Source organism: Lissotriton helveticus, chromosome 4_1, assembly GCF_964261635.1.
Source record: "Lissotriton helveticus chromosome 4_1, aLisHel1.1, whole genome shotgun sequence".
Lineage (NCBI taxonomy): Eukaryota > Metazoa > Chordata > Amphibia > Caudata > Salamandridae > Lissotriton > Lissotriton helveticus.
In genome coordinates this window covers 1,063,050,664-1,063,072,599 of record NC_136063.1, presented here as the reverse complement: position 1 = coordinate 1,063,072,599, position 21,936 = coordinate 1,063,050,664, and the positions used below count along the sequence as shown (strand labels likewise).

At 48.2% G+C, this 21,936-nt stretch overlaps 1 protein-coding gene across 3 annotated transcripts in view; it reads left to right on the top strand.

The window, feature by feature from the left end:
• The window catches only part of TRIO (trio Rho guanine nucleotide exchange factor), a 4,034,553-nt gene that overhangs the window by 2,157,649 nt on the left and 1,854,968 nt on the right, over positions 1-21,936 (top strand). For all 3 annotated transcript variants that reach the window (XM_078687660.1, XM_078687659.1, XM_078687661.1), the window contains exon 38: positions 4,237-4,385. In XM_078687660.1, the coding sequence (XP_078543786.1) occupies positions 4,237-4,385 (149 nt within the window). The remainder of the gene's footprint in view (positions 1-4,236; positions 4,386-21,936) is intronic.

Sequence of the window (21,936 nt, the reverse complement as noted above, 5' to 3'; positions counted from 1 at the left end):
TTGCAGAACAAATGTCCTCTTAACTTGTGAAGAAACTTGTTTAGACAAGCCCTTCCTTCTTTCTTCCATAGATCATTTGGCAAGGATAAATAAACAAAATAACTAGGCTGCATTGAGATATAATGATTTTCATAACCTGATGCAGGAAACCCTTCAAAAGATTAAGATGCTTTTCACCTTTTGGCTGTAAGAGACGTTTTCAGTTGTCTATATTTTTATCAGGAACTTGATATCTTATGGCAGGATCCGTTGTAGATTTTGTAGATGGTGGTCTTCCAGAGTCCGGGTGAGCTGAGGGGGTCCTTCCTTTTGCTGGCTCTTTCGTGGAATCTCCAGTGTAGGACATGCGAAAAAGAAAACACGACTGTCAGGCGATGCTGCTTTCTTATTTTTGTACCCACAAAGGGAACCCGGGGAGTGGAGGGATCACCGTTGTACGTATGTATATACAACTACTATATACATTCAGTGAAGGTTTCACATGTGGGGAAAAAGGGGTGTGAGGGTACGTGTATTGTGGGGAGCGGGAGCAACAGGGTCAAAATATGTACAAAAGGCGGCCCACGAGCAGTGGCTACTTTTCCTCGTTCACTCCCTGCCTCCCCATCCAGCCCGACACACGCCGACGTACCTGGCTGAGCCACACTCCTCCTCCTTGAGTGTGGCTGGGCGATTCACGGTGATGGTGGCCTCCAGGCACTGAGACTTCCACGTCTGGCACTTTGATTCTTCTGGACCTCGCCTCTTTTCCTCGGTACGCTTCTTCTCCTTCCCGATCCACACGCTCTCCTCGGTAGACCCAACTCTCCTCGGTGATGTCACACGCCGGGGTCCTCACTTCCTCTCTTTTCCCCAATCCGTGGAGTACTACGTCATCCGCTGGTGGGTTCTCCTCCTCTAGGTCGGTGTAGTTAAAGGGTCCGTCGTCAATTTCATCGTGGTGTGTCTTCCACAGTTCTTCAGCGTCCGTCCTCCACTCATTCTGGTTGGGGTGTAAAGAGGGAAGGGTACTCGAGTCAGCGACCCACCATTCGATTTCCGGTGCAATCCCCTCTGCTTGCCCAGTCCCCTTGTTACAACCACTTCTGCCCAGAGTGCTGAAGAAGATCAGGCACGACCGGGCCCAAGTCATCCTGTGGCTCCGGATTGGGCACAAAGATACTGGTATCCTGAGCTACTCAGTCTATCAATCAATCCCCCGATTCGACGACCTCTTCAGGAGGACCTTTTGTCGCAGCAGCAGGGGACGGTCCTCCACCCGAACCTGTCCAGCCTCCACCTCCATGCGTGGAGATTGAGCGGCGACAGTTGATGCCATTTGACTTGCCTCCTGAAGTCTGTGATGTCATTCTGGCAGCCAGGCGTCCCTCCACCAAAACGGTATACGTCTGCAGGTGGAACAAATTTGTGGCATGGTACACAGCAAAGGCTATGGATCCCCTTTCTGACCCTCTTTCTGAGGTTCTCCTCTTTCTTCTTTCCTTGGCCCAGCAGGGCTCTGCTCTGGGCACCATCAAGGGATATCTTTCAGCTGTTTCAGCCTACTTGAGGCTTCCTGATCAGCCTTCTCTCTTTAAGTCCTCTGTTGTAAATAGTTTCTTGAAAGGCATTACTCACATGTTTCCTCCTGTTCCTTTCGTAATGCATCAGTGGGACTTGCATCTGGTATTAAGATATCTGATGTGTGCTCAGTTTGAGCCACTCCACAACTGTCCTCTTCGTCTTCTGACTCTCAAAACTGCTTTCCTGGTTGCCATCACCTCTGCCAGAAGAGTGAGTGAGCTCTAGGCTCTTTCCTCAAAACCTCCTTTCCTCTCTGTCCATCCGGACAAAGTTGTTCTGAGGACACGTCCTTCTTTTCTACCCAATGTGGTTACTGCCTTTCTCATCTGCCAGACCATTACCTTGCCCACCTTATTTCCGCCTCTGCATCTTTTCGAAAGAGGAAGAGAGGCTCCACTGTCAGGACCCAAAACGTGCGCATTCTTTTTACCTGAACCGCCCACGACCGTTCTGGGTGGACGACCAACATTTTGTTGGCTGTGTGGGCGCTAAGAAGGGACGGACAGTGCACAAACGGCCCATCTCTTGGTCGGTCGTTTTGTGCATCTAGGTCGGTTATTCCTTGGCTAAAAAGGATCCTCCTGAGGGGCTGCGCGCCCATTCCACTCGAGCCACAGCGGCTTCTGTGTAACGATATATCTGTAAGAAACATTAGTTAGTTTGATTCCTTACCGCCCCACCCATCCTCCACATTCTGCGAACTGATATCAAGGGTGACGGTCATCCCTTTCAAGGCCCTAGTTTCATGGCACCAGTGTTGGTTTCTTGCATGGCTCTGCGTTCCTGGAACGGAAAGCTATGTTCAGAACTGACGTCAGCGCGCGAGGGCGGCATCTAAGTACTCCGAAAACGTCATCCCGGCAATCCCAACGCCAACGACGGATGCGGAGCTGCAGACAGCGCCTACCGACGCACAGTGGTACTGCTGACAAAAACTTTCAGGATCCAGTCTGACGCCTGGGGGTTATTCTAAGATAAGGAATCTAACTAATGTTTCTTACAGATATATCATTACCGAAGGTAAGTAACTTGTGCATCTGAAAGAAACACAGTAGTTAGATTCCTTACCTTAGAATACATACCTCAGCAATACCAACTCCGGTGGTGGGTCTGCGAAGCAAGATCACACCAGGAAGTCCTGAAGAACCGAACGGCCAAAGAAGCCATCCCTCCGGACTTGGCTGTCGAGGCAGTAGTGCTTGGCAAATATAAGCTACTGCCATATATGCTTTTTTGGACCATATAACTATGTTACCCCCCTTATCCAAACTTCTCACCACTACATCTTTGTTCTTAAATATTTTGTCTATGATTTCTTTGAGGCTGGAGTTGGTCCTGTGTATTTCTTTCACTTTAACATCTCTCAGTTGCACGAGTTCCTTAGTTACTCTCTCAGCAAATTTGTCTAAATTATCATTCATAGTAGAAGGTAAGGTTTTGAATCTAGGTCTCAACGAAGAACCACCCTCTTCAAATATCTATATTCCTTCTCTTTCCAATTTCTCAGTTACAAAATCTTGTACATTCTTATTAGAAGCTTCTCCTCTTTCTTGCCATAGCTCTTGCATAACATCTATATCACCCACTACTAGATTTCTCTCAATTGTACTTGTGTCCAGATCTATAACTGTTGGGCGTTTGGAGGTATTCATTTTTATGTAATTTGGCCAGTTTTAATTTCCTAACAAATTTAAAGAGATATACTTTTGTTCCAACATTATCACAATTGTAAGGTTCGCAGTATAGCAGTCTCAAAGTCATATACATATACATACATATACACACACACATACACACCCACGCTCCAACTTCCAAAAGAAAGATGAGCACTCACAGGGTCATGCATTTTATTCCAAGAGCAGATGGGTTTCGGCGGTTGCCTTTTCAATGCTCGTACAGATACAAGACGTGTTTCCTCCAGACTCTCTTTTATGTGGTGTTCAATTACAGTGTCAGTTCCGGTCTAGAGAGAGGAGGGTCAGTGATTCACTGAGCTATTCCTGGCGCCATCTTGCTTGCATGATCAAAGTTTTTTAATGGGCTATCTCTTCCTTCAATCTACAGCTCCACACATTAGTTAATATTATCAGTCTCCTTTGCCCCATCGCCCAAACTGCAAGGCAGTTTCTCATCAGCAAACAGATACCCGCAGGGATTGGTCCAATTACCTTTTCCCAGAATTTCTTCGACTGAGACCTCCGTGTCTCCATGTACTCTTGCGGTGGTTCTGGCAGTGTCTTTATACAAAACAGCTCCAAGCTCCACCAAGCACTTGTAGAACTCTTCCTGGGCCGGTGCTACCACATGAGAGGGTGGAACTCTCATAATATGTACGCTCCGACTTCCAAAAGGAAGATGAGCACACATTTATATATATATATATATCTACTGAGCTTAGGTTAACTTGGCAGGAAGTGCATGAGTTTAAAAAAAAAGAAAATCTAAAATTGCCTATTATTAGATGAGAAATTCATCTCTGTTTAAATGCTATTTCTACACTTATGTGAGGTATGTAAATGGGATTAATGTGATTTATTATATCTTTGATTTTGCTATCTAACCTGTGTTATCCAAGTCAATCTCTGAATTCATTACCAGTTGCTTTGTTAGTGTGACCAAGTTTTGAATATGTTGTCTAACTTTTAAGTCCTCTTTTAAAATACCTTTTTGTAGGCCTTAGGGGATCGACCAAGTACGCTTCTTGTTGACCAAGATGACAGCAGTAGCCCATCATTCAACCCTTCGGACACATCCCTGTTGTCCTCCTCTTCACCCATTGATGAAATGGAAGAAAGAAGGTCCAGTTGCATTAAGAGACGACTGTAAGCAAGCTGTAGTTTTATTGCTAACTGTAAATTGTGTTTTTCTTCCTTGGCTGAACCTTGCATTTTGTATTTGTTAAGCAGTTAATCTTAAGTTTCCATGCACAGTATAAAAAGTTAGCATCAGATGAAGACATCTAGTTACCGATTCTGTACCTTTTTTATTTCCCAGGTGTCAGACTGGAATACGGAATATATTTCTTCGATACCCCTGCATGCCAGTAGGTGGCGATGGTTGGCTCCGCATGACGTCGGTGGCATTTTCTGTGCCATAGTTATGGCCACGATACCTATATAGCCACCACCTCGGCACGCAGACGTCAATTTTCTTTTCCGCACCATCCATTACAGATTAGTCAAGAGAGCTACCCTCGGTCACTTTTTGACAGGCTTTTTTTTCAACGTTTTGTTGACCCCTTTGTTGGTGTGTGTTTTTCTCTTGTCATAGAACACTTCTGGCTTCAGGCCATGTGGCACCTGTCACTGCCCCTTGTCGGTGACAGACCAGCACCTGTTTTGTCTTTGGTGTCTGGAGCACAACCACGACTCAAAGTCATGCTCAGACTGCTGGGCCATGGCTGCGAAAGCTTTTGAGGGAGAGGGCCCTAAAGCAACTTGCGACCTGGCACTCGACACTGCGTCGTTACCCACAGAGGTCTTGTTCTTGGTCCCGGTCGAGAGGAAGATCCGGGCACTGCTCCAGGAGTCCTGAGTCTTCAAACTCCCACTTGGAAGTCAACTAGTTGATTAGGTAAGCACAAGAAACATAAGAAGGCGAAGCGTGCTTCGACTTCCACCCATCTGTCAACGACATGATGGAGGAGTCTTTGTGCTCTAGGCCTTGTTTCTGGGAACATGCGTCCGGATGTAGTGACTCCCGCCCAGCTCGATAAATTTTATGATGCCATGTGCCTCATATTTGGGCAACCTGACCTGGTAAGTGCACCTTTGGGCCCGCAGGCTCAAAGGGGGCCCCATCGGGTTACACACTGGTGGCTCTGGCCCCGGAGCAGAAGACCCTCCTCCCCTTCCCCCAATGGTCCAGTGATGGATCCAAACCGATGCAGGTCGTACTACTGCGGACTTCAGTGGTGCCAATCCCTGTGCCGAGACTCCTAACGCCAGCCCCATTCTCATCCCAGATGACCCTGATCGGTGCCTACCGCTGCCAATTCCGGTGCGGACAGAACCCTTAGGTTCTAGGTCACTTCCTCTGCCGTATTCTGAAGGGCTAGAAATGGTAGAAGATTCGGAGGAGGCCGCTGGATCCTTTACAACATCAGCCTTATGAAATTAACTGGTATAAGGAATTTATTGGGGCCAGTGAACTGGATACCTCTCCAGATTCTGGCCTGCTTTCTCACCTTACTGTGGTTACGGAGGAGGGAGTGTCGTAAGCTATGGTGGTGCAAAGGGCAGCTGAGGTCCTGGGCCTTCAGCTCCCTTCTGTGGCGTTCAAGATGAACATCCAAGCCTCTACCTTCCAAGGCACATTCTCTTCCTCATCCCAGATAGGAAATTCAAGAGGCTGGATAGTTAGGGCAAGGTATGTTTTTCTTCCACCAACCTTGCTTTCCATTTGATGATCACCACATTCTTATTGGGCCTGTTACTTCCACATATTGTGGGAAACAGTTCTGCGAATGCTGCCGCAGGTCCTGCAGGAGGTCCAGGTCATCCTACCTATTCCAAGCAGTATCAGGCAGGAGAGATGGGACAAAGTTCGCCATTCGTTGTGACTTCCAATTCGCTAGGCAGAGCCATTTCATCGAGGGTGACAGTTCAATTCCACTCCTGGTTGTGGACTTCTGGCTTTTCAGGGGATGTCCAGGCCTCTCTCATGGACATACCTTTTGATGGCACTCGTCTGTTCCAAGACTAGGCATACCTGGCGCTGGAGTGCTTTAAGGGCTCACTGATAGCCGCCTGACACTGACTTGGCCTGGAGGAGAGCAGGAAAGCTGTGTGGCTTCAACTTTGCCTCACTGCTGGGGAACGGCATTTCCCGTTGTCCACTACTCTCTCACCGTGCACTTAAGAGCGTCACTGCTTCGCGGCCCGTGTAGCTGCCTGACATTGACCTGGCCTGGAGGAGAGAAGCTGTGTTGCCTTAACTTTGCCCAACGCTGAGCCACTGTATTTCCCGTCGTCCACTGATCTCTCACCTCACACTTGAGCACATAACCGCATTGCGGTGCGAGACGCGTGTGGGGATGCGCCTGGGCCTAGCCCGGGCTCTGGCCCGGCCAAGGGCAGGCCCCTCCATGCCTGTCATCACCCGAAAGAGGCTGGGCTGGGCCACCCCCTAACATCTAGAAACACCAAAGGGCCTTGACTCTACTCAGTAAGGCTGAGTCAATATAACAATAAAACGTAACAATTGCCAGTACTGAGCACCAACTCAAAACACTTTTGTTGAAACACCGAGACCTATGAATAAAACATATGGTCTGTACTTATTACTCAATCCACAGTTATTTATTCATTAACTCATTTATAGAGTATATTTCTCAAACGTTTTTACATGTACATCAATGTAAACATACAAAAAGAAACTATAAACACCACATTACTTTTCAAAAACAATCTCCTTAGGAGACCACCTACAAATCAATTCAATCATTCAAACATATCTCACACACATTCCATCAAACATTCTTCTCCAATAATCCTATCATCCAAACTGCACACCAAAGGGAGTCAAAAATTCATTCTACTTGACCCCACATTTAGCGTACAACACTCACACTCCCTGTAGCAAACAACCAAATCAGTGAAAATGAAATCAAAAGGGATTGTAGGAGAGAACAACTCTAAACTATTTACTACAATCAAAAAACGATCATGTTTGAAAAACTGAGTGAATTCAACAGAAATGGTTTGTTTGACCAGGGAAAAGGTCGCATTGCGGTGCGAGATGCATGTGGGGATGTGCCTGGGCAAAGCCCGGGCTCTGGGCGGCCAAGGGCAGGCCCGTCCATGCCTGTCATCACCCGAAAGAGGCTGGGCCACCCCCTAACATCTGGCATTGACCACCGTGTACCCGTCGGACACATTACACTCTTTTCTACTGAGGGCATCGGATGTGCTGTCCAAAGAGAAAGAGATAACGTAACAGCGTCTTTCATTGGAAGAGGTAAGATCTGCCTCAGATTTAAATGGGACAGGCTCCCCATTAACTTTGCTAATCCATAAAGCAACGCCTAGTACCATCTCTCCCCCTGAGGTTGCTTTAGATAACCACATTGGAGGCAGCCCACTGATTGAACTCCCGTGGGTAAAAGGAAAAGGGGAAGGGCAAAAAAGGCACCTACAGTAAAGACTGGGAAACCCTTTAAAAGTACTGATCAATCTGCTTACAAAGATAATTTTCCTTCATCTGGCCGCGGATGGTTGACGGACTATGGCAGAAACTGGAACAAACTTTGCCCCTCCTACTGCAACCACTCCTCACCAGGTTGTCAAAATTGAAGAGACGTTGACCTTGTTGTGTAACAGCTTGCCAAGTACTAGTGTAGGGAGGTAACGGGGAGGGTGGGTGTGTACGTGCCTGGATCTGATCAACAGGAACTCTTAACTGCCGGAATGACCCAATATGCCGCCCATATCGCTCTGTCCCAGGACCCTGTTCCATCACATTTAAGACCACTAAAACTATCTCCTGGCACCGCCCCTGACGCTAACCCCCCTACTCAGAAAGCCTATAACTCTATAAACGGGCCTGGTCAAAGGCTACCCTTGGTGGTCTTGCAGTCTTCAAAAACACGTCCTACTCTAACTCTAGAGCAGTCTCAAATATGGGAGACGCATTATGATATTGTATCAGCCGCAATAAGTGGCCCCTTAGGTATGTGGTATTGGTGATTGTAGGAGAGTGGGATCTGCTTCCTATGGTTACCCCCACTTTATGCTGTTTCACTGGTTTTTCGACTTTAGTCTGGCTGTGGCCCTGCTAATCAGGACCACAGCCTAGCTGTTCTCTCCCTAAATTGATTGCATGTACTTTAGGTACATACCAGATTGTTTACGGAGTTACCTTGTGAGCCCCTAGTATATGGTACCTTAGGTACCAAGGGCATAGGTACCCCAGAGGCCTACCAGGGGCTGAAGCATGTATTTTGCCACCCCTGGGAAGCCTTCCAAAATGTCACCACATGTCTGCACTTTCAGCCTGGGTAAAGTGGTGTAAGCACCCCTTACTTAGATATATAGACACATATTAACCTATAAGTCACTCCTATGGCAGGCCTTGACAATCCTGGAGGCAGAGTGTTTGGTTTTGTATGAGAGGGTGCCCTAGCATGAGCTGAGCCCCTCTGCAGCTTTCGGAATCCCATCCTTATATACCATATACTCTTAAGTGCATTATAATCCTTGCGGTTAATGCTAACTTTGGTTCGACTTTATCAAAACATGTCGTGTTTGGTGTCAAACACTTTGGAATACTACCCCCCCCCCACGCAAATTCTGGCAGCGGGGGTAGCATTGCACCCTTCTAGAGGGAAAAGACATGTACACACTGGTATACCCGGTAATAGTTTTAAAGAGCCTCAGCATCACAAAATGGATGCTGCTGCCACAGACACGAGTCTGACCTCCTGCTCCTGGACGAAACTCCGGCAGGGGAGGCCTGGACAATAGGTTTCCTGCCAAGGGAGGTGCCAGCACCTCCCCAGACAGGCTTTAGTGTATTGGGGCAGGATGGGTTGCATTTAGTGAATGCTTTTCAGTCTTCCTGGGGCACATAAGGTGCTCCATGCATTTCCCAGTTCAAACCGGTTGCCGGGGCACTCTGCCCCAGCTCTGGCGTGAAACTGGACAAAGGGGAAGGGTTGTAACCACCCCCTCCCCAGGTCCTCCCATAGGTGGGACCTCAGAGTTAGTCCATCCCCTAAACTTAGTATAAGCATAGGACCCCAGCCCCTACGACTTTAGATTACCCTGGATGAAACTCTAAAGACAAAATCTTAGACCTTCGACATTCCAAATCGACTGGAAAACGGAAGAAATCTCCCTTGGGGTCAATTAGTGGCACCAAAGAAGCATCTTTACGGTCTGCATTCTCGAGGTTCCCGCCGGATCCCGAAGAATCTGCGACACAGGACACGAACTTCCAGACATCTCTGAGGCCAACACGAGATCCCAGCAAAGCTCAGTCCCGCAGCCGACACAAGAGACATGGGACCGAAACTCCTGGACATCCTGCAATTTTGCAAGTGCACCTACTTCCCGACGTTTCCCGAAGATGTGCATTGGGCTATTTGTTGCCCTTGCCCCGAGCACCTTTTGCACCAGAGGTGAGAGGCCTACACTCCCCGAGTGGTCCGTCGGCCCGTTTTCTTCACCGCAGCTCGAGGCTCCTTTGCGATCTCTAGTCCGTTGGCTAGTGGGTTCTCACAAAGGAAAATCCTTTGTTTCTTGGGCTTTCCTGGTTGCTCCAGACGTGCCCTAACTCCCCTCCAAAGGGCGAGTCCCTCAGACCTTGCTGTGGTCTGCATCAAAGCCAATCTTGTCATCTTGCGGGGTTGCTGTTGCCAAGGCTTGTTGGGTCCAATCCGGATTCCGACACTGCAGCACTCGACATCCAATGTGGCACAGCTCCAATCCAGCTCCGGGTCATCGTTGACGCCTCCTGAACCTCATGGCTGAAGAGTCAAGCTTCACCTGCATCACTTGAAAGCACCCGACATCGGCTGGCACCTTCCTGTCGCCATCCTGGTCACTGGCTAGTGACCCAGACTCTCTCCCCTCTGCTTTCCGGTTTTTTCAGATCTCCGATCCATCCTTGAATCCAAGTGGACACTTTTCTCTTGGTCGCCTGCAGCATTTCTTTGCAGCTCTCGATAGGAATCTATGATGAAAAGACACCTATGCACCCGGCTTCCCTGGGTGAGGTAACACGAGTACTTTGGTGCTCCCGTGGGTCTTGACTCTCGAAGTGTCTAGTACTGAAGTGGTTCCCTCGTATTCCACTCCTAAGTGTCCTAAATCTTAACTTTGTAACTTAAACTTTCCTCATAGAAGTCTATGGTGATTCGCGGCTGTGTTTAGACACTGCACGCCTCCCCCGTGGGTCTCCTGCGCCCCTACCGTGGGTGGTTCCTGGTTGCCCCAGGGGTTCTACAGGCACTAGGCCTCACTTCTATCCCTCACGTGGTTCTTATACCACTATTTTAGTATATGGTTTATGAGGCCCCTAGGGCATAACGTATACTGTGCTATTTACTGTGTGCTATTTAAAGTTCTTATATTGTACTTTTGCCTCTTGCCTCTAGCCTCATAAAGAGACTAGAGAGGTTGTGTTTAGAATAAATACATATATTTTATATATTTTATATATATACCTTGTGTGGTGTACTTTCATTTGGTCATTCAAAAGATTATAGACTGGTAAACAGACTTAGCCTGAAGGCTGCTCTCCACAGCTACCACCAGGATCGCTTTCTATAAAGGTTGTCTTAAACCTACCATCAATAAGGGTCGTTTGGACTGGTGAAGGTGCCCACTAGAATAGTGGACATCATATGCCATGCCAACTTCTCACAGTGATTTTGAAAGAAGACATGTAAGCAGCCATACAAACAAAGAGCGAGATTAGACCTCCCTTCAGCATTGTTCCCATTTATCATAGTGCTAGCCAATACACCAGAATTGAGACATAAAGTTCTTCATTGGCTTTTCAAATTTTCGGTCAGCAGATTTATTTTATACCAACACCTTATTATGGCTAGAAGAGTAAACTGGGCTGTGGTTGGACCGAAAGTTATAGGAAGGGTTTGTATTGTCATGGATTTTAAGAATCAGTATTTATTAGGTGATCTGCTGAGATTATTGCCATCCACTCCTTCGCTTGATTCTGAGAATTGTGCCTGTCTGTTTTTTTTTGTTTTTTTTAAACACCAGGCTATACGCAACTGTATACCCCAAGATGAAATCTATTCATCACCCTCCCCCTCCTGCGAACACACCCCTCCCATATATAGGCTCTTTAGTACCCCTCAGTAATAGATTTACAGTACTGGGCGATATGGCCGACTGTGATTGACTTGCTGAGCCACATATAATTTTTCCTAAAGAAAAATATATGGTTCCCTTGTCTCATTCTAAATCAGAAGTAACACTGTGTGTTCAGAATGATAGCTCTCCCTTGGCACAGGGTCTAGATTACTAGGGAAATGTTAAGTATTTCATGGAACATATCTGGATTCAATAAAAAAAAGAGCAATACTGATTGGCTGACCTTGATAACCCAATATGATATATTGTGTTTCCAGGAAACCTGAGAAAGTGATCAGATTCACTTTATGGGTATTGATCATTTCAAACCCTCCCTATATTACAATTGCAGGCCGCTCTAGAGGTGGATTAGTAACATTTATTTCGAACACTTACTTTAAAAATAATAACATTTCTAAATGCATCACCTTTATATCATATCCTCCTCTGTGAGCTTTATAAAGGTAGATTCTTATACATTTTTATAATAACAGCTTTGAAGGTAACAGAGCGTTGATTTTGGTCCCTTTGGAAAAAGGCATTAGTAATTTTGGGTGAATGACTGTCATAAACCTTGTAATATTGTTTGGATGGGCAATTTTAATGCACATACCTGTAATAGGGCCAGTTCTCCAGCATGTAAACTGACTGATGACGATGGGGAGCCTCTGCCCCACTTCTGTCACAATGACTATGGTAATACCCTCAACAGGTTAATATTAGGTAATGGCCTTTTTAGATAACCAAGACCTGTGGGCCCTACTGCTTGTTAGACCTGGCACCATTGGCGTGGTGGGTCTCCCTTCCATTTTTGTTGCTGTTGCCTCATGTGTTTTGCTGGTGTTAGCTGCTCAGAGCACTGTGCCACTGCCAATCAGTGCCACAGTGCAAGTGCTCCCTGTATAAAGTGTATACATTGATTGGATTCCATGGTTGGCTTCTTTGGTTTACTGTCAGACCCCAGTAAAGTGCACCAGGAGTGCCCAGGGCCTATAAATCCAAATGCTGCTAGTGGGCTTGCAGCACTGGTTGTGCCACCCACAAAAGCAGCCTAGCTAAATGTGTCTAAGGTCTGCCATTGCGGAACCCGCGTGCATTCTGGTACTTTCATGCAGACTGGGCAAGTGCACCCACTTGCCAGTCCCTAAACCTTCCCTTAACTTCATATTAGTCACCCCTATGGTAGGCCCAAGGGTAGGGTGCATTGTAAGCATAAGGTAGGACAAGCCCTGATGTGTGTGGCATGTCCTAATAGTGAATTACAGCCATTTTCGTTTTTCAATATTGTAGGGTTACCTATTCTCATTGGCCAGAATGGGCTGTTGGAATTGTTGCATCGTATGATCCGAACAGACTCCGGGAACATGGTAGAAATTCGAGTTTAGTATGCCTGAACTCAGAATAATGAAATACATCTTTTAGTAACATTTATTTTAATGTTCTGTGTTTGCAAATACCACTTTTAGAAAGTTGGTATTTGCTTGCCTAACCTTTTCAGCACGCCTCTGCTAGGATGTGTATCTGCTGTCTGGTTTCTGTAGGTGACAGGGCTGGGGAATTCCAGGAGACAGGCTGGGCAGCCAGGTGGTGATTAGGAAGATTACATCAGGATGGGTGGGAGGAGTGCCCATTGACTCTGAATAGGGCTGTGCTCTGCCGCCACAATGCTGGCTCCACCTCCTGTGGAGCGTCTGATGTCTCTGCCCTGCACCCTGAAAGAAGAGGGCAGCCTCATGTCAACAAAGTGCTCAAGAACTGGACTGAACTAGGCAAAGGCCTCCTGGCCTCAAAGAACAAAAGATTTGTAGTATAAATATAGGAGCCCTGCTCCTAAGAAATTAGATCCTGCTTGAAACAAGAAGAACCTCTGCCCGACAAGAAGGAACTGGGAAAGCTGCAAGGAGGAGTACTCTCCCTGACCTGGGGGATTGGCCTGCAGTGGTTACCTTGCTGTGAAAGGAGAGGAAAAGGCTAAAAGAGACTTTATTCAACTTGTGCATTTTGAAAGATCTCCAAGGGCTTGTGTGTGAGCTTTCCCCCTGAACGGAGTCCCAGGACCAGTGGACTCCTGCAACCTGGAGAAAAGCTACTGAGAGTGCCGCCTACCCCGCAAGGCTGAAGGAGAGAGCTGTGTGCGCCGTGTGAAAGCTCACCGCGCACTCTGAGAACCCTGTGCCCACCTGTCTGGCCCGAGCAACGCGACTTCTGCCCTCTTCGAGCCGTAGCTCACAACGCAAGGAACTGACTCCGCTTTTAGGCTTTGCTTCTCCCATTCGCATCGTCCTGAGCGACGCGCACCCTGCCGCTGGTATCCACAAGCTGCGGCGTTTAGAGCGGCTGGGTACGTCTCGTACTTCCGAAGCGTACTGCCGCCTCGCACCGCCCCCCTCTCCAGTTACGGAGCGGACGCCGGAACGAAGTGCACCCGGATTAACAAAGCATCGTCCCCTTTAGTAACGCGACCTTGAGCCCTACGAGCCATGGCTTGCAACACAAGAGGAGGACATCGTCGCGTGAGACGCTTGGCTCTTCACTGCATCGTCCGTGACGCATCCCCCCATTCAAGGTACTGTGTACGAATCGAACCTTGTGTGCAGCGCATCGGATAGAAGCATCTGCAGCGCGCGTGAGACTCTGGAGGGTATTTCATCACCATATGAGTCGCACTGAGGAAATACGGCTCGCACAGCCTGTTTACGATACGCATTTTAAAGAACGACTTAGTGCCAATAGTATTGTGGATAATTTGAACGTTATTTGGATCTTGTGCTAAGCCTTTTTATGTAAAGAGTACTTATTTTTATACAAGCCCTGGTGTGGTGTTGTCACTGAGTTACTGTGTGTATTTACAAATGCTTAAGCCATAACGCTCTGAGATTAGCCTTGTCTGCTCGCGCCACACAACCTAGAGGGTGACCAGGGGTTATTTTAGAGGGTAATCTCCTTGTCCTGACTAGAGGAGATGGTCCCTGCTTGTCACAAGTCCTTACCTGTGCCAACCAAAGACCCCCAAATCTAACACTGCTTACAAATGTTTTTAACATAATTGTCCAAACAACCGTCCCGGCTTCTTGGGGAAAAAAACTGTTATAATTCCCATTCATAAAAAATGGGATAAGGCAGTTCCAAAAAATTATAGGCCCAATATCCCTACTGGATTCCACAGCTAAACTGATGGGCCAGATACTTTTTAATACACTGGACGAATGGGCCTAGGAAAAGAGCATAATAATCCCCAGCCAATATGGCTTTAGGAAAGGAAAGAGGACATTGGACCAGTTCCTTTATTTAAATGTAATAATTACAAAATACACAGCAGCAAAGCATGGCCATTAATACATGGCCTTTATGGATTTGTCGGCGGCATTTGACTGTGTGGCGCATTTTAAGTTGTGGTTAATTATGGAGGCTATGGGGCTTGAGACCCAGATAATTAATTTTATTCGAGACATGTACTCTGACGCATGGCGTGTGTTCGATTTGGGAAGAATTGTGAATGCACAAGACACTTTAGAAGTACCCGGGGCATGAGGCCCTTTCTTATTTTCCTCCTGTACCAACGATGTTCAATCCGCTGTGCTAGGGTCCACTACAGATGTTCTCCTTATAAATCTAACTCCTGTCCCGATACTCCTCTAGTCTGACGACGCAGTGCTGCTGGCACGTACTGCCAATGCACTGCAGCGACTCATAGAGAGGTATGCTCAATTTATGAATAATCTGGATACTAGAGGTAGTTGATTCTGTTAATTACCTAGGGATTGTTTGATTGGAAAAATAATTGTTCAAACATGGTATCAAACAGTGTAATTAGGATACGGTTCTGCCTGCACACATTGCTATGTTAGCATAAGTAAGTTAGTTGCTTAAACGCCATTTTGCTGCTTTTGCACACAACACTACAGGTCTCTGTTTTCATAAAGACAAACAGCTTGCTTTCCTTCACATGAGAACGTCCTGTTTTTCACATCTCTAGACTCACACTGTGACCTCAAGTCTACACAAAGTGTTTAGGGTTAAAATAACAATGTATGCTGTTGATGCAGGTTGATCGGCCCAAGCTCTAGACACAACACAAACACAGCTGCACATTTCTTAAACTCTGGTGCTTTTAATATTGCATTGCATGCATGAGACTAGCACTTGGAAGACACCTTGCCATCAACAAAGAGCTGTGCTGATCTGGGATGTGGTTCACTTCACCTGACTTTGGAGGTAAGGGGTTCCCCGGTTTAACCTAGAGATCTTCTATTATAGCTCCTAGCAAGGACGGGTAGTTCACAAGGTACTATCATTATAACATGATTTCTCCTTTTGTATTTTATGGAATAGTAACAATGCTGATTATATTGATTTTATGCATCTTTTTACTTATGTTAGCAAAGATACTGCACCTTAAAGCACGTAGTTGAAATAAACATTTTAAACTCTTCTGTGTCTCTGATTACTCACGTTGTTGACATTTATGAGAATAAAAACGAAAGGGTGTTCTTGATTCCCACTATTCCTGAGACGTCCCAAAGTCACTTGTTCTGGGTTGTCTAATCATTGGTAGCTTCGCTGTAGTACGGAGAACGAATGAGACACTGATGGTAGTCGGATAGGGGTCCTGGGCACTGAGGTGGGTTTTTGGTACACCACAACACACCGAGATCCTAGGTGTTCGAGGCATGTGGGCTGCTAAATTCATATCTTAGCATTAGATCGCCGCCTAGTGTTGGGTCCGGATGATCGCACATTGTTGTCCTGGAAGAGTCTTCGAAGTATCCTGAGATAGCTGGCTCCTCCCCTGGACTACAGTGCGCATGGGCATCGGCTCCATCCCCAGATTGTTTTTTTCCGCCATTGGGTTCGGATGCGGTCTCGACGTCTCTCTGTCGGAACCGAGAAAAACTAACTTTTTACGGCCAAAAGGCCTTGTATTCTTTGCGTCGGTATTGTTTGCGCACGGTCTTGAGTTCTTCCGTCTCTTGGAGTCGGAATCAACGGAGTGCTTGCACTCTTCGGACATCGAGGCCTTCTCATCGCGACACGACGCAACTTTCCAGCATGGAGCGGAGTCCGTTTAAGTACTGTCCGCTCTGTGGGTCCAAATACCCACATATCGACGTGCACCCGGTCTGTAACAAATGCCTTTCACCAGACCATAACGAAGACAACTGCAGGGCCTGCGCAAAGTTCAGGTCAAAGAAGACACTCAAGCTTCGGCGCGCGGTGCGCCTTGAGGCCAGACAAGCGGCCCCGGCTCCAGAAAACATCTTCGGCGACCGAGAAGAGGAGGACCAGAGCCATGATCTTCAAATCTCCCCGCCCGAGACGGAGGTCGAGGCAGATCCGGAAGACGACGACGGAGTCGTGGATCAAGGCCTTGAATACGGCGACGAGGTAGGGGACGTCGAAGAAATGTATGGGGCCGCGGAAGATAGCTCAGGGGACGAGCTATGCCCCAAAGGTTACGAAGATCAAGATCGGGTCACGGGATCGCCTGTCGGCCTTACCCAAGACCCCGTACCGCAAGCCTCGGCCCCGCACATACTTGCTGCGCAGCCCGTATCGAAACCGAAACTGAAACCTTCGGTATCGACTACACCTAAAATGGCCGACCCGAAAACGAAACCGAAACTTATCGATTCGAACGACCCTAAGATGGCGGCCGTACCACCAAAAACGACGACACCCGCTGCTTCATCGACTCCGTCGACTTCCGGTCCACAAAAGTCGAAGAAATCTGTCGATTCCACAGGGTCGAAATCGGCGCCAGAGGAGGGATCCTCTAAGAAGGGTAATCGGCACGGGTCAACGGCTGCGACGCCGTCAAAGCCCGCCAAAGCCAGCGACACGGCTCCGGTTCCGACTGGGACTCCGTTAGTCGGACGCGTGGTGGTGATGGAGCCGACAAAATCACACGGATCGAAGGCTGGCACATCTGCGCATCGGTCCAAGGACTCTGGGTCGGCGGCTGCGGCATCGTCGTCCAAGACTCAGAAGGGCCAACAGGACGTCGGATCCGAGGGCAAGGTCAAGACCTCCTCGTCGGCGCCAAGGGCCGCTGTAAGTGACGCGTCCCTCGTCGCCGCTTCACTACAGAGAATCAGGGAGAAGGCCTCTGCTACGCCGGCTCCGATGCCATCGCCACAGAAGCCGATGGATATTCCGGTGAAGCCTGCGGGTAAACTTCTCTTCCTTCTGCCGCCAAAAGAGACGCCGAAGGCCTTTTCAGCAACATCGACGCCAAAGAAGTCGGATTCTTCTACGGCGGGGGCACTTTCAAGTCGGGTACTCGACTCTGAAGAGGATTCAGAGCGTTTTATCGATGCAGACACGGGCAAATTGACCCTTTACAAGAGGAGGATCACTTCACAGCCAGTGGACTCCTATGTCATCCCCCTAAAGGAAAAAAGGCTTCCTGAAGACGCTTCAGGCCTCATGGAACCTATCCAGCCTCCTCCAAGAAGGAGCCCAACTCCTTCCCCAGAACACTCTGAGGGTGAAGGATATGTTGAAGATGACCAATACACTTTCCCCATCAATGAACCAGATGCACAGCCGGATTCATATGCTGACATTGGTGACCAAGGCACCCAAGATGTGGGGCAAGACCCACAGCCTTTCACTGCACGTGCATCCCCAACAGAAGATTCTGCAGGTTTTCATGCACTCATTGAAAGGGCAGCTGCTAATCATGATGTGGACATGCATGCTGACCCAGTAGAAAGAGACTTTCTATTTGACACTTTTTCAGTCTCTGAACGGACAGTAAAGACACTGCCTATGCTCAAAGGGGTCCTCAAACATGCTGCGGACATCTTTAAGGAACCTACCAGGGCGAGAGTGGTCAATCCACGTATCGAAAAGAAGTACAGACCAGCACCTGCAGACCCTGCATACATTCGGGGACAGTTGCCGCTTGACTCCCTGGTGGTCGCAAATGCCCGCAAAAGGGCCAACTCCCAAACAACGGGTGAAGCTCCTCCCCCGGATAAGGAGTCCAAAGTGCTAGAGGCAGGAGGCAAAAGAGTAGCTGCACAGGCTGCCAATTTTTGGCGTATTGCAAATACACAGGCACTCTTGGCACGTTATGATAGGGCGCATTACGACACCCTAGAGCGGGTTATAGAACACCTGCCTTCGCAGTTTCAAGAGGGCACCAAACTGCTTATAGAAGAGGGAAAACTGATCTCCAACGCAGCCATAAAGTGTGCACTTGATGCCGCAGACACAGCAGCTAGGGCCATTAACACTAGCGTCATGCTGAGACGACAGGCGTGGCTCCGCATATCGGGGTTTAAACCTGACATTCAGACAACCATTCTTAATCAGCCAGTCAATCCTGATAGACTGTTTGGTCCAGATGTGGACACCACACTAGAAAAAATTAAGAAAGACACCGAAACTGCTAAGTCTATGGGGGCCCTACAATCAAAACAGTTTCGTGGCAACAATTTTCGTCGCTCAGGTGCACGTGGAGTCACCAGAGGACAGATGGGTCAACAGTCACAACAATCCTCGTACCCCAAGCAAAACAAAGGGGGTTACCGAGGAAACAGTACCAGAGGACGTGGAAAAGGAAACAACAACTCCCGCTCCTCTGCCCCAAACAAACAGTGACTCTCTGTCACTGCCCCCCGACCACCTAACACCTGTCGGGGGGAGACTACAGCAGTTCCTGCCCGTCTGGAGAAACATCACCACAGACAGGTGGGTGCGTCAACTTGTCCAGTACGGTTATTGTCTAGAGTTAAAGTCCACTCCACCCAACATTCCACCAAGGCAACGGCCTATGTCCGCAGAGCATTTGCACTTATTGCAGCAGGAAGTAGTGGTGATGCTGCAAAAAGGCGCTATCGAGCTCGTGCCGGTGGAGGAGGAGGGCACAGGGGTATATTCCCTGTACTTCCTTATTCCAAAGAAGGACGGATCTCTCAGACCCATTCTAGATCTGCGTCCCCTCAACCTGTATATACTAGCAGAACATTTCCATATGCTTACACTGCAACAGATTCTTCCCTTGCTAAAACAAGGGGACTTCTTAGCAACCTTAGACCTCAAGGATGCTTATTTCCACATTCCACTACACCCGTCCCACAGAAAATACCTCAGATTCACTATCCAAGGCAAGCATTATCAGTTCAAGGTCCTACCCTTCGGAGTGACCACAGCCCCAAGAGTGTTTACCAAGTGTCTGGCGACAGTGGCGGCGCACCTCAGGAGGCAGAACATCCATGTCTACCCCTACCTAGACGACTGGCTCGTTCAAGCCAAGTCGGAACAACAGTGCGCCGCGGACATGTCGACTACCATTCACCTCCTTCACAATCTGGGCTTCTCGTTGAACTACCCAAAGTCGCATCTTCAGCCGGCGCATGTCCGGCAGTTTCTAGGTGCGACAATCAATACCCTGACGGCCATGGCCCAGCCAAACCAAGTCAGGATAGACAGCATGCAGTCGCTAATCCAAAAGTTCAGACCACAACACTCGCTTCCAGCGAGAGTGTTCATGCAGTTGATTGGCATGATGGCCTCCTGCATCTTCATAGTCCCTCACGCACGTCTACATATGCGTCCGCTCCAGGAGTGCTTAGCAAATCAGTGGACACAGGCTCAGGGACAATTGACAGACCTAGTGTTGGTTACCAGTCGGGCATACGACTCTCTGCATTGGTGGACTCCACACAACCTTTGCAAGGGCCGACTGTTCCAGGAGCCAGTGCCACAGATTATCCTGACAACGGACGCATCTCTCCAGGGATGGGGAGCTCATCTGCTCACTTACACAGTGCAGGGACTATGGACGACGCAGCAACAGAAGATGCACATCAACTATCTGGAACTGATGGCAATCTTCATGGCACTCAAGTCCTTCATTGTACATCTGTGCAACAAGGTAGTGTTAGTCCGGACGGACAACATGACCGCGATGTACTACATTCAAAAGCAGGGGGGCACCCACTCGCCACAGCTGTCTCATCTGGCGCAGGGCATGTGGAAGTGGGCCATTCAGAGGAACATTTTCCTCATGGCAGAACACCTCCCGGGCAAGGACAATCAAATGGCGGATCTGCTCAGCAGATACAGCCATCAAATGCACGAGTGGGAACTACACCCATCTGTACTCCGCCCGTACTTCCAGCAGTGGGGTCATCCAGAGATAGACCTGTTTGCCACAAACGGAAACGCAAAATGCCAACACTTTGCCGCCAGGTTCCCACACCCACAGTCGCAAGGGAATGCGATATGGATGAACTGGTCAGGCAGATTTGCGTACGCTTTTCCGCCAGCCCCTCTGATACCGCTGGTGGCAAGAAAGCTAAGGCAGCACTCGATGACTCTCATCCTGGTTGCTCCAACGTGGGCGCGCCAAGCATGGTACACCACGTTCCTCGAACTCTCGGTGGTGCCGCATCAAAGGCTGCGCCTCACGCCCAGACTTTTGACGCAGAACCATGGAGACATTCAGCATCCAGATCCGCAACAGCTCAACCTGGCGATCTGGCTCCTGAAGTCCTAGAGTTTGGATACCTCCACCTACCTCCAGAATGCATGGACATCATCAAGGAGGCAAGAAAACCGACTACCAGAGCATGCTATGCTGCAAAATGGAAGCGTTTTGTCATTTACTGTACAGCCAATGACATCAACCCGCTAGATGCATCTATCCCTAACATCATTTGCTATCTGCTACATCTTTACAAGTGCAATCTAGCGTTCACTTCTATTCGGATACATCTATCTGCCATCGCAGCTTATCTTCAGAATAGGCAGCATCTCTCTGTCTTCAGGGTGCCTGCCATTAAAGCTTTCCTTGAAGGTCTGAAACGAGTCATTCCCCCAAGAACACCGCCAGCTCCGGTGTGGAACCTCAATGTGGTCCTCACCAGACTGATGGGACCACCCTTTGAGCCACTGCACTCATGTGAACTCCAGTTCCTAACGTGGAAAGTAGCTTTCCTCATTGCTATTACGTCACTGAGGCGCGTTAGTGAGCTACAAGCGCTCACAATCCAAGAGCCATTCATTCAGATGAATCCAAATAGGGTAGTGCTACGTACTAACCCCAAATTCCTTCCGAAGGTGGTGTCACAGTTTCATCTCAACCAAACTATTGACTTACCGGCATTCTTCCAAAACCCACAAACGGTAGCGGAAAGAATGCTCCATACGTTAGACGTACGGAGGGCGTTAATGTACTACATAGACAGAACACAACACTTTAGGAAAACAAAACAACTTTTTGTTGCCTTCTCACCACAGCACAAAGGCAACCCTATTTCCAAAGCAGGAATAGCCAGGTGGATTGTTAAGTGCATCCAAATCTGTTATCAAAAGGCCAAGCGCACTTTAACGATACCCCCAAGGGCGCACTCCACACGCAAATTGGGGGCATCCATGGCTTTCCTGGGGAACATTCCTTTAGAAGAAATTTGCAGAGCAGCCACGTGGGTTACCCCACATACCTTTACAAAACACTACTGTGTTGATGTGCATTCCAAGCAGCAAGCTGCTGTAGGACAGGCTGTTCTCAAGACACTTTTTCAGGTTTCTGCAGCTGGCACAG